This window comes from Drosophila arizonae, chromosome 4 (genome assembly GCF_054131065.1).
Source record: "Drosophila arizonae isolate 15081-1271.41 chromosome 4, UAZ_ARI_1.0, whole genome shotgun sequence".
NCBI classification, from domain to species: domain Eukaryota; kingdom Metazoa; phylum Arthropoda; class Insecta; order Diptera; family Drosophilidae; genus Drosophila; species Drosophila arizonae.
In genome coordinates this window covers 22,145,092-22,158,250 of record NC_142924.1, presented here as the reverse complement: position 1 = coordinate 22,158,250, position 13,159 = coordinate 22,145,092, and the positions used below count along the sequence as shown (strand labels likewise).

Here is a 13,159-nt window from a genome sequence, read left to right as displayed (position 1 = left end):
TTGCTTGCACTGGTGCACATAAATACACACACACAGATGCACTCAACACGCTCTTAAGATTCGCGCTTTTGTAGCTAGAGCAGCTGTAGCACTCTGAGAGCGAGACGTCACACGCAGTGAATGTGTTTCGCTCATAGAGTGCGATGAGGAATGGACATGCGCAATGCGTCACCTTGTTCAGCACTCTCCATGCTTCCAGCTGTGAAGTCGCCTGTCGATCAGTTAACCGCTAGTCACCCGCGCGCGCGGTGTTCGTTAGTAGCGTTGTTGCGCGTCGTTGACAGAAAATTCGCATCGTGCCAAAGTGTCTCCTTTATTTTCGCAACTGGCATAGTATAAAGGTGTAAAGGTGCCATATATGATAAATGAATCTAAATTACAAAACTGACTGTGACAATAGGCCGGTTGGTAAGTGAAAATAAAGAATTAAAAAAAAACACAAGGAAAAAGAAAATTTATTGTTGCTTTAGCGACAATGTGTGTGGTGGCAGGAAACCGGCAAACAAGTGATGACAAATATGAACACAGCTGCAAATACACATATGTACATACATATGTACTTATAAATGCAAACATATGCATGTGATTTCCCAGATTATTTAATTATTAATTCTAATAAAATGTTAATGTTTAAAAGAGCATTATGGTACACATGTATGTACGTACATAGTATATCCATACGTTTGTATGCGAGCACATAATTACATACATAAATAACGAACGAAAACGAGTTGAATATTTGAGCGTGCTTACGTTGCGTCGTCGGGAGAGAGAGACAGAGAGCGTGAGCGGCCGCAAAATATTTTGCGTTCAAGAGCACAAAACAGAGCGCAAGAGTGCACGCTAGATTGTCAGCTGGTTGTCAAGTTGCGCAAGTGGCCACGCAATATTGTGTGCATAGCACTCAAAGACCTGAAGAAAACATAAATGCTTACATAGATACTATGTACATAATGGCACAGAATGTACATACAAATGTACATATGCCCACAAATGTGGACTATTACTAAAATGTATTAGTATACTAAGTGAATTGTATGTGCGACTTTGTTTACATCTGCGCCGCGCACTTGACAAAGATCCCAAGCTAACTAAACGAACACAAGCACACGCGCACACATGTAGACACATACATACATACGTACTTACATTAAATTTCAAGAGCAATTTTTGTATTTTTTTTTTTTTTTGGGCCTGTGTCGCAGTTATGTGCGAATGTTAATTCAAAATATAAACAAATGAACTGTTAAAGCAGCTGAATTAAAACACACAAGAAACAATAACAAAATGAAAAAGATATATACAGACATGTGCGCACACACACTTACTTAAAATGAACTCAAAGTGGATTTAAAAGACGATAAGAGAGTTCTTTAAATCTCTTTTTTAGTACATAGCGAATGCGAAATAAATATATGCGATTACAAGTACAGTAAATGGATGTTTCTGTAGACCGGGCGATATTTAATGATTGAATAAATAAATAATGGATATAAATAAAAAGAAAAAAGTCCCTTCTTTTTAATTTACTTGAAATTAATTTAAAAGTAAATGTAATTAATGAATATAAATATTATGAAATGTGTTCTCTTGTTGAAAGGAGTCGATTGATTTTAGTTTATGCTAATATTTTTCATAGGAGCAAATCATAATATCATTAACTATTCCAGAAAAGCTCTGTATTAAGCTTGAAATACCTTTGTACCTCTTCGTAGTGAGTGTCATTAGGAAAAATTTTAAATGAATACTCATCAAGTCAGTCAGTGTCAATATCTTGTGTCGACAACAATAACAATAACAACAACAATAACAACAGCAACAACGCATCGCTAATTGAAACCGCAAACTGGTTTTCGAATAAGATCAATATACACAGCAAGTTGTAATACAATACTTATACGGATCTATGCAATAATATATCAGATGCATGTAGAGAGAAAATGTGAAAGATGCACTTTCTTTGGTTTTTTTTTTTTTTCGAACTAATAATATTATAATTGTAATTGTAAATATAAAACAGTTCATATCAACTAACATTAGTATTATAGTATATCAATATTTATATATGTATATCATTTCAACAGAAAATGAAGAGAGAGAAGATATAGTGAAAGAGAATATATATAGAGAGAGAGGAAAGATAATTATATAGCGATATATATTAGATAATTATATGGTCTATCAACGACATACACATAATATGATCTTAAATTGATGTCTTTGATTTAGTCCTCACACGAAATCGTCTACCTAATCTCTCTCTTATATTTCTCCTTATGTACTTAAATGACGATCTTGATCTTGATAGAAAAGGCTTCGCACATAGTATGTACGTACTTAAGTGTATATATACCCTAATGATAGATTATTTATAGTATTTCGTTAGTTTTATGTCATTTTTGAACTCTAACCAGGTAACTGAAATGGCATATTGCGAAGCACGCAGACAAGTGAATTTGTGTGTGACTTTTTGAAATCTTATCAAACTGTTAACTGTTGTTTTTGAGCTTTGCTGTGAGGGGGTGTAAAAAAACCGAATTGTTTTAGATAAGAGTTTGGCTCTTTGTGTTGTTGTTGTTGGTGTCCATGGCTTGTCACACACACACACACACACAACCACACACACACAACCACACTCTATACTCCATGGCAATTTTTGCGTCGTTTGACATTGTTGTCGACCCGTTGGCCAAACTGATATCTCGCCTGTTTTTCAACTGCGACACGTCCATTGGAAGCTCTCATTATTACTCTCGGTGACTAAAAACAGTCCTTACAAATCCAACGATCCTTCGGGGTTATACAGACAGATTCGGATATGTCGTTCTGTTTCCAATATAACTGCCACGAACAGCGAAACACAGATTGCAAGGGAATGGGAAAGAAGAGAAATGTGGCATGCATTACGAAATTTTAGTTCATGCGAAGAGTTACGCTTCAGTGTATTCTGGTGCCTTATCAATAAACCGAAGCTGATTTCTCGCCAACTTCCCCTTTGATAATGACAAATGGAATGGGAATTGATGCATCATATCAGAAGAAAGACGGCGAATCATAAGTTCTCAAACCGCCATCGAAAAATTGCATTAAATTAAATTCAGTCAATTCAAATAAGCTGACATTGTTATACGTAAGGTTATATAAAGTAGATATAATATAAATATATATGTATATTAAAATATATTTTATAATTAAATAGTTGATTATTTAATTTTATTAGTAAGAAATCCTTATAATTTTCCTGTAAAATGAGAATTTTGTTAATTATTTATATACCTTATATATTATATACATTATTATTATAATGCAGTGAACCATCCATCTGCTATTAGTTACAGGGTATTTTAAAGTGTTGCGTGGGCTATTAGCCAGGCAATAGATTAGACAAGTCACAAAATGAGATATCATTATCCATATTCGCTTTAGGCGCTCTGTGAAAAGTCTACTGGATTGCCGATTTATATGTAGGAAAGCTCACGGCAAATGGCAGATATCATTGCAAAGACACTAAAGAAAGAGGGAGAGAGAGAGAGAGAGAGAGAGAGAGCAACAGCAAGAGCGAGCGAGTGGAGTTACATTGTGCTATTAATATACTTACCTATCATGTATTTATATTTCTGTCTAACTCTCTTTTTGTTTTTCCAGTTAATTGGCTGCAAAATGAATTCCAGCAAAGAGGCAAAGAGCACCGTGAAGGGACAAAAGAAGTTACAAAAGACCAACAAAAAGCAGCAACAGAAACAACAGCTGCAGCAACAGCAACAACAGCAGCAACAGCAGCAACAACAACAGCAGCAGCAACAGCCAACCATAAATAGTACTAAGAACGGGATCTGTAAAGCTGCCACGAATGCAAAACTCAAGCCCAACGATTCAAAGGCCAATAATCGCAGCAGCACCAACAACAACAACAATAGCAACAACAACAACAACAACATGGTGCACAAGAACAACAATTCGCAATCGATGAGCGGAACAACAGCTGCAGCGACACCAAACATTACGCAAATGTTTAAGGAACAGTACGATGCAGAGCGACGTGCCACAATGTCACAGGTGGATTCAGTGCCCAAGATGGAGCGTACGCATAGCTTTCGGATGAAGATGTCCAAGTTCTTTAACAACTTCACTGGCAGCAAGGAGAATCTGGCGCGCAGCGACGAGTCCAAAGATGAGGCGGGCAAAACGCCGTTCACGTTCACGCGAAGTCGTTCGATGATATTGCTGCGACGTCCGAATCGGCGCAGTTTTATTGAGCCGCAGCTGGAGCAGCTGTCGGAGGAGGCGGAGAAGTCGGGTGATCCACTGATGCCAGCATCGCCGCGCAAGAATTCGCTGGCCGAGGACGGCGCAACCAATACCAGCTGTTCGCCCATATTGCGACGCCGTGCGGACACCTCCAGCTCAATAAATACGCCAGCTCGACGGCAGTCCACACAGGCGCTGACCTCCACACCCGTCGAGGACTCCGCGGAGGCATCCATGCAGCGCAAGCCATCGCTTATATCACTGACACCTGCCGAAAGCAACTACAATCCGCAGCTCAACTTTCAGAAACGTCGCTCCAGCACGCTCATCGCGTCGTTCAAGAGCACGCTGATTGGGCTGACGGAGAAGCCAGAGAAGAAGGAGAAGAAAGACAAAAAAGACAAGCTGAATCCCAAGTGGAGCGCCTCGCTGCAATCGCTGCAAGCGATTGATAACATGGTCAGCTATGCCAATATGTCATTCATTGACTACGACAAGTTCAATGGCTATGAGAAGCAGCTGGAGCGCCAGCAGTCCATCATGAGTCTAGCCGAGCAGCAGATGCCCCCCGCCCACACGCTCCAGTTGCCATTGACCACCCACCACTCGCAGCTCAACTCATCCTCGCCCCTGGGCGAACTAAGTGGGAGTGCAGCTGGAGCTGGGACTGTCAGTCTGCCCTTGCCGCACACGCCCTCCTTCGTGGGCTCCTCATCCATGGAGAGCACGCCGAAGACAGTGGTGATGCGACGCAAGCGAAGCAGCAGCTCGGCGCTCGCGCGCCAGCAGTCCGCCTCGACGCGCAACAGCAGCCAGAGTTCCTTTAACCTGGATACGGACTTCGAGCACAACCTGGACAGAGTTCACAATGTCTATCGCGAAAGCCTGGACTCACGCACCCTGGAGCTGCTCAATCAGCGTTCGCGCAACTCCTTCATTCAGGACCAGCCAATGCTCTTCGACGCCCTCAACCTGGAGGATGGCTCTGCGAACCGGCGCTGTGCGCTCTGCGCCCAGAGTGTCGCGAGAGCCAACAGCTTCAAGCAGCAGCGCGACGCGGTGGATGGGCGCGGGAAGCCCAAAATACAGGTGAGTTCTTATTCTTTTTATTATTACTATGTATATATATGGTAAATATTTTATTATATACAATATATTTATTGTCCGTATTATCTTTATTGTAAGTACAATAGAATCCCGACAACTGAAAATGGCAAGGGGATAAATTTTATTTTTCGATTTACACAGACATTCAAATTATCAAGGAATATTGGGAACGAATTTCTTTTAGGGGAATATAATTTTTGTTCGTTTTATCCCGTTCTTCGATTTAACGGGGTGCGAATTTTCGATACTCGACTGTATATAAATATTATTTCTTTATGATTATAAATATTTGTTAGATACTCTCTTGCTTTGAATATTTTAAGGTATTACTGGTCTTAGGAACATATCTGCAGGAATATATGTTGCAAGCAAAGTTGTAAAAAGTTTATTTAAGTCCACCTATTTTTAATCAATTGCGTACTAAAGTACTTAGAGATTTATAGAAGTTATCCTGACCCGAAATGTACGTTACTCCAAGTTTTCAACTGATTTGGCTTTTAGTTCATTTTAAAAATAAACTCCACTAAACCGGGGGCGCGGCAAATCGCAAAATCTCAGAAACGTTTTTATTTAAGAGGCTTGAAATTTATATTTATAACGTATATGTGTATAACGTATTCGTTAAAATTTGAATTTTCAACTAGAACTCTAAAATATACAGTTTTACCGCATTTGCTATGCTCTACCATAAAATTTCGATCTTAGGTTGTCAATGGAAGCATTCTACATTTTAAGCGTCTGGCTTCAATTGCGTTAAAATAGTTCATATTCATACGGTCAGACAGATGAACAGCAACACGGAAATCGCATAAAACCAATAAGCTCTTTCCCTCCGTGAGTGTGCACAACAAGAGTAAGACTAAAGAGTAATACGCTCTACTCGCAGTGGAGTTGTCTCCTATAAAAGGGTGAAGCAACGATCAATTTTGTTCAGTCGCATCCCTGACCTCCTATCAGTCAGTCGTAGTGCAGTGCTTCGCCTGGTAAAACTTTTAAATATTTATAATTAAGTATTTACAATCAATTATATTAATAATACTGGCAATAATAACTGTAATGATGATGATTTGAGTGAATGCTGACATTGATGATATTGGAACTGTAGATAATGATGATTGTTACTAAGATTTCGATAATAATGATGATGTGAGTAATTGATCTTGTTAATTAGATCATCATTATCATCAGCAACATCTATTTCATCATCATCAACAACAGGTTGTCCGTGTTCCCCATCAGCATTAGCATTAAAAAACTTCATTATGAAGTATCAAAATATACCAAGCATGATTCCAAGCTCTTATAGTCCTATCGAACATATGAATAAGAAAACTTTGCAAAGCTTATCAATTTAGAAGCTTTCTCATGGAAGCCAACAAATCGCAATTAGTCATAGTAACGTCATCTTCAAGCTTTTTATTGATACTTCCCTCAATCTTTGACGGTTGCTAGGAATCCACTTGGACATTCGTTTCATATTTTGCCATAGAGCCTGCAGTATAAAAAATTAAAAATAAAGCTTATGTAAAGCATTCTGCATTAGCCGGATTAAGAAAACTTCTTTTTGAAATATCCATCAACAGGAGACAGAGATTATTCAATTGAGTGCTTAGAGCAGTTTCACAGATTTGATTTCTTCAGAAATACATTAGATTTGCGGATTCTAAGCGGCTTAGCTCGAAACCTGTTTACAGCCTTGATCCGTATACAGACAACCCTTTGCTTATATACTTACGCTCGTATATATATACGGGTATGTACCTTTACAGGTAAAACATAAAATATTTCGCTTTTTATGGCGAGCGGACAACGCTTTGAATAATAATGTCGCTTAAAGATGCAACTGAGCTAGTTCAGGGAAGGTTACAAGACCTATAAAACACACGCACGAGCTGTTTAGAATTTATAATAACTGAACGCCAAATACAAAGCACAAATCTCAATATGTAAGCCAGGTTTTCTGTGAGATATATAGTATGTACATTATAGCCATATTTCCCTTTCAAATATGAACACAATCAATTGTGGTTTGTTTGTTTGTTTGTTTCATTGTATTGATCTTAGCAATTTGTATTAGCCAACGTGTATAGCTGAAGCGAAACCTAAATGGCTTGCTAGTGGGTAAATAAGATACGACGATAAACGAGCGAATCATACGCGAGAGGCTCGATAAGTAGATTAAAAACTAATTTGAACTTAGAGTTAACTGAATTTTGTAAAAATGGAAAAAATATGTTGTCAGTTATTCGGCAGTTGCTCCAGCGACGCTTCACTCTCGCTGCCTGCTCATTGCGTGTAGTCGGTGTCGCCCTTGGAGTAGTGTATGCAGGCCAGAACGGTGTCCAGCAGATACAGTGCGCCCTCGATGACGCACAGCGAGCCCATGGCGATGCCCACCTGACGCTCCGAGTTGACATAGAGGAAGCCCTCGTCGGACATGTAGCCCTTCCAGTAGTGCAGCGCCACACCGCCCACGGCGATCCACATAAAGGTGCCCACCACATTCATGATGGTGTCGCACAGCTCGCTAGGTTAGCAAGGGAATTCGAATTAGAGTGGGTCGAGCGGATAGAGAGGATTCAGAGCTGAGCTTACCCCTTGTGCTTGGTGGTGCCAAAGAAGTAGGCAATTGTGTGGCACCCCGTGTATATTAAGAAGCCGACCATCACACCGGAGGCCACGATTTCCGCATCGGCGCTCTTCTCCTCGTTCAGATTCCAGGTGCCGCCAATGCCCAGGAATTCGCCGCCATCGCCCCAACGATATAGGAAGATCACCACCAGATTGATGATCTGCAAGGGTTGAGTATAAATCGAATGTAAATGTTCATAATTAACTTGGCTTGGTTTAGCTGCTATTTCCAATGGCTAATGAATCAGACCTTGTAACGATCTTTCGTTGGCCCCGCCCTGTGGAGCTTTCGCTAGACCTATTGCGCACTCACGACCCGCTTTTAATTTTGTGCTTTTCGTATACATGAGTAATATTACGAACAAGTAACCCACCCCAGGCAGGCACAGGCACAGATAAGGCCGATAAGGCCAGCAGAGTTAGTCGCATTGCTCAACATTTTTCCAAGCCAAGCTGGGCAAAAATTCGTCACTGAGCGGCCAGGACTTAGTATCTATTAAATATTGAACTCAAGGCTTACCAGCTTAAGTGCTTTGATGAAAATCGAACCAATTGTTTCCACAGATACCATATTTATTGTTTGTTCTCTCTATATATTCACACACTCCAATTGTATTCGTTTTCTATTCGAATTTGAGTTCGTATTCGTTTGGTTGTCGCTACTCAACTGAATACTCAGCAGATAAAAACTTGAAAACAAGTGACAGGAATTTGTAGCTTTTGCAATCTCTTGGCCAGGTGCCCCGATAAGATAAGGCGACCAGATTACAAGTGCGTTTCGAAATCGCTTTAACCTGTGCCGAATGTGTTGCTGTTGCGCCTACGCATGCGCCGGTTCGCCTCGTTATCTTATCGCAATTGGAACTGTCATGCCTTATCGGACTAAACTCCGTTATGTCGACCTATTAGTCTCTCTCTCTCTCTCTCTCTCTCTCTGTATTTCTGTTTGCAGTATAACTCCTGCATATGTACTATATACTCTATATACCTCGGAAAGTATTAATCATGGCCAACCACACAGCGACAAGCTCGTCATTCCGCGCGCCGGAAATAAAGCTAGTTACGTCATCATTGACGGCGCTTAGTTGTTCTTCAGCTCGCGTAATAATATTCGGCTGAATCCAAATTTTCTTATAAAGGCGCTTTCAAATTAAAGGCAAAGCAAACAATTGCAATTCTTTTATAGGCTCAATTTAGCCTCAAAGAATTTTTAAATTAACTCAGTTTAATTGTACTTTTTTTTCTCAATGAATGAATTTTAATTTTATCCATTAAATAGAAGCAGCTGGACTTACAAAAAAAAAAAATAATAATAATAATAATAATAATAAATAAATAAATAATAATAATAATAAATAAATACTTTTTAAATATTTAGCGCTTTATTTGGTATTTAGGTTGCGAATATCTCTTAAAGAACTCTTTCTGGATTGAGTTAACTTGGTTGTATTTTCTCTAATATAAAAAAGTTTATTAAATAATTTTGTTTTTCAATTTTAAAATTAAATTTTTACATAACTTTTCAAAACTCTTTGGAATATAATACCATACAAAAAAATTTATCATAGCAGTGTTAACACTAAATCATCCTCTGGATCATTAGATTCTCAACTGATATTTAAATATAATTAGGTTTAAATAAATAATTCCGGCATACTAACCGACTAATTAGTTGAGGGCTTCAGCAATATGCGCTAAAGCTTCAATAAAAATAAAAAACAAAAATTCTAAAAAATTTTAAACACACAAAATTATATTTAATATTTTAAGGTGCTTAAAAATCAAATTTTATTATTCACTGCTCATATGTGTAACTGGAAGAGCACTTTTTTTTATGGTTCTGCAAATGACTTTTTTAAATTAATAATAATTATGTTGTATAATTATATTTATATGAGTTTCTATATAAGATGTAGAGGCCTACCAATATAACTCAGTCTGATCTTGAAAATTTGCCGGAATCAACATTCAAAAGGCAACCCAAAACTTAGCGCTTCTGTTGTCCATTGATAACACTTTGTTTTCTCAGCTCATTTTGATAAATATAATATTTGGCAACTGCAGACCTTCAAATCGATTAACCTTGGACACAAAGCGAGCTGCGCTCTAGAAACTCGTTTCAGTATTATTGCTATAAATAAAACCAGAACAGATTATTTCATTTTGCCGCCGTTTTGATTCTCTTATAGAGTTGTAGAGCTCTGCTATATAAGTTACACTTCATTTATTTATAGATATATATTATGTAAAGATATATTTATATGATGCTTAGGTTAAGTACAGTTTAGTCCTGGTTAAATGGAGAACTATAAATATCTATTCTTAATACTGCCAAATCGCTAACTAAAAACTAAAGTTTTGCTAATTTCTCTTAAGCACAAGACCTAGACTTAACCATTAAATAGTGATTTGGTGCTAGGAGCTGTCCCACTTTTGCAATCCCAATTGCTGTTGCTCCAAGTTTTATTTTTACACTCGCACATAATTAGCAGCTGCAAAATCGGAGGCAAACTCCGGTCACGCTTATTCGAATGCATGCACTTCAAACAGAGACTTTAATTTTGGAATCTTATATGGATACATGCACATACTTATATATTTCTATATATATTTGTATTGTATCTGTGTAGTATATTGTATATAAACATGTACATATATATTTTATATGTCTCGCTGAGTTTTGCGATGAATCACGGCATTGTCGTTGTCGTTATTGTTGCTTGTGCCGCTGGCACAGTGTGTAGTAAAAGCCGGCACATACGAGGGCAGCTCAACAGATTACTGGGAAATATCTGTATGATATCTATATATATATATATATATATATGAGCAAATGGTGTCGTAATCCCTCTCACATCTGTGCAGCATGCAGAGCTTTTCGACTATTTTTAATAATTTATAAATAAATTAAAACATAAAAATTAGTTTGATAAACTTAAAGTAGTTTCTGGCTTCCACTTTGACCTTCACTTTACGGACCTTTGTTAAACAGTCCGTCAATCAGTCATTCAAGTAAGCTAAGTAGTTTTAACTTTAAACACATATCACACCCTCTAAAAACAATATTTCCCCAAAGGATTTGTCTACGCACAAGTTTTTCAAACGCCCCTCGTAATCAACCAAGGAATAACAATAAGCGCTGGCGCAGTAGGCGGCGTTTAGAGCTTTCGAGGCGTGTCACAACAACGAGTATTTGAATGACTAAATGAATACAAATGCAGGGGCATCTCACATGTGTAGTGGGCCGACGGACATGGAAACATGTGTATATAGGTATAAATAAATATCTGTGCTAATATATATTTGCATAAACTTTGAATTTATAATGATCTCCATAGAGGCTATGCACACTACTATATATAAACCAGCACTTATATGCATATACATATGTATGTATTTTTATTTCGATTGTACATCAATTTGAAGTATTGTCAAAATTTAGAAAAAATGTTTCGTTATGGCTGTAATTAATTATGTAAAATTGTCATCCCGTAAGTTGTGGCTGCACATCAATAATTTGATTCGAGGGCTCTATAAAGTGCGAACCATGATTTACGGTAAGTCGGGCCAAGCGGCATGACTCATAGCCAATGGCACATGGCGCCGTGGTTTGAGCTTTTCAGCATATTTTATTTTGATTATTTCTTTTGAGTCGACCGAATCTGCAAATCGGCGTCTATATAAAAATACAAACATATACATACATACATATATGAACACACATGTGTGTGTGTATATATATATAAATATTTGTGCATATATATGTTTGTGTATATGTTTGTATGTATGTCGGAATGTTTATATTTTCGCGCTGGGCACGACAAAATTCGTTGTTGCTGTTTCCATGAATGAACGTAGCGTTTGTTTACCAATGGCTTATCGCGAAAAGCTCGCCGAAAGCTCCCGCATTTAAGAGCGCGCGCAAGAGAGCGCGAGAGAGCGCAGCGTCTCTTCGCTGCTGGCAGGCGAGTCGTGCTCGAAAAGTAATTGAGGAAGGGCTTTACTAGCATATGCAGTAGAAAGTTAAATGAAATATTTGTCTTATATTATAATTTGAAATAAAATAGATAAATAAATATAAAATTATTTTACTAGCTCTGTATTACGTTGCCTCGTCATGCAGGGCATCTGCAGGCCGAGCAGTCTCGGCTAGACTTTGTCATTCAGTGCAAAAACTCGCATAGATTGAAGGTGAAATGTTTGAAATGGTTGCGTCTTCGACCACAAATCATCCCTCAGAGGCAGGGGCAGGCGAGTGAGTTAAGAGAGAGTTGCATGCGTGTCAATTGAAAGGCAATCTGCGAAAGTTCTCTTCGAATGTCCTTGGACGCCGTTATCCTTATCAAGCGTGTGTGTTTTCTCAGCTTTCACGCTGCCAATGCCATGTTCGTCGCCCTCGTCCTTTAAACGAACCGATATGTCCTCCGCCGCTTTAGTTCGTTGCGGTACGTCGCGCTGTGCGGACAACCAAAGGACTTTCGCGACCCACGACACGTCCCACGTCCTAGGACTACGAGTTCTCTGCATTCGCACAACGATTACGTTCTGTTTTTGTGTTGTTGGTGTTGGTGTTTGTGCTTGTGCTGTTGTTGTTGTGGCTGTGGTTGTTTTTGCGCGGGGAACAGCTGAAAAAAATAAAAATAAAATAAAAATAACGAAATGAAAGTAAAACAAATAAAAACCAAAAACAAACAAACCTAAGTGCAGCGTAATACTTATATGTACGAGTGTATATGTAATGAATTACAAGTTCTGCAGGCAGCGCGCTGAATAACGAAATTATATAAATAATAAAAAAAAAAAACACCCACACACACAGAACATTAACAATAACAAAATCAAAAACCTTTCAATGCCTCCAGAATCTGCATCCCAACCTGATGGCCATGTAAATACGGTAGTTATTGGCGGCCGTAAGCCCTAATGCAATTAACAGGAATAACTGATTTCTCGATTCAGATGCAAGTGGGTGAATAAAGTGATTTGTTGTGAATAGTGACGGGATGAATCGGAATCGGAATCAGAATCAGCAGCCGCAGCAGCATCGGCAGGAGGAGCAGCAGCCGTCGGCCCACACGCTGGCAGGGGCAGGAAGGAAAGCCGGATTGACAACCTACATATATTACCACTTATGTGCATGCATAACAACATAAAAACGTATTTGATTAAGGAC

The 13,159-nt window shown here is 38.6% G+C and overlaps 2 protein-coding genes across 4 annotated transcripts in view; one reads left to right on the top strand and one right to left on the bottom strand.

Annotated features, from left to right (window-relative positions):
* Nucleotides 1-193: 193 nt before the first annotated feature.
* The window catches only part of LOC108613117 (uncharacterized), a 33,007-nt gene continuing 20,041 nt past the window's right edge, over nt 194-13,159 (top strand). The window contains exons 1-2 of one of the 3 annotated variants that reach the window (XM_089467765.1): nt 194-408; nt 3,646-5,337. In XM_089467765.1, coding sequence (XP_089323891.1) covers nt 3,661-5,337 — 1,677 coding nt within the window. In that variant the 5' untranslated portion in view covers nt 194-408; nt 3,646-3,660. Of the gene's footprint in view, nt 409-460; nt 545-3,645; nt 5,338-13,159 lie in introns of those variants that run through there. The other 2 variants (XM_089467770.1, XM_089467768.1) reach the window with 2 other exon arrangements.
* Nucleotides 7,378-8,675, bottom strand: Ssk (smooth septate junction protein snakeskin). The gene is made up of 3 exons (XM_018006392.2): nt 8,507-8,675; nt 7,951-8,147; nt 7,378-7,882 (listed from the first exon to the last, which is right to left on the bottom strand). The coding sequence occupies exons 1-3, from the start codon at nt 8,555-8,557 to the stop codon at nt 7,642-7,644; spliced, it is 489 nt and encodes a 162-aa protein (XP_017861881.1). The 5' UTR covers nt 8,558-8,675; the 3' UTR covers nt 7,378-7,641.

Coding starts and splice junctions, on each gene's coding strand:
- Ssk (XM_018006392.2), bottom strand. CDS start 8,557: ATGGTATCTGTGGAAACAATTGGTTCGATTTTCATCAAAGCACTTAAG. Junction 8,148..8,506: donor TCATCAAAGCACTTAAGCTG/GTAAGCCTTGAG, acceptor CAACCCTTGCAG/ATCATCAATCTGGTGGTGAT. Junction 7,883..7,950: donor GGCACCACCAAGCACAAGGG/GTAAGCTCAGCT, acceptor TTGCTAACCTAG/CGAGCTGTGCGACACCATCA.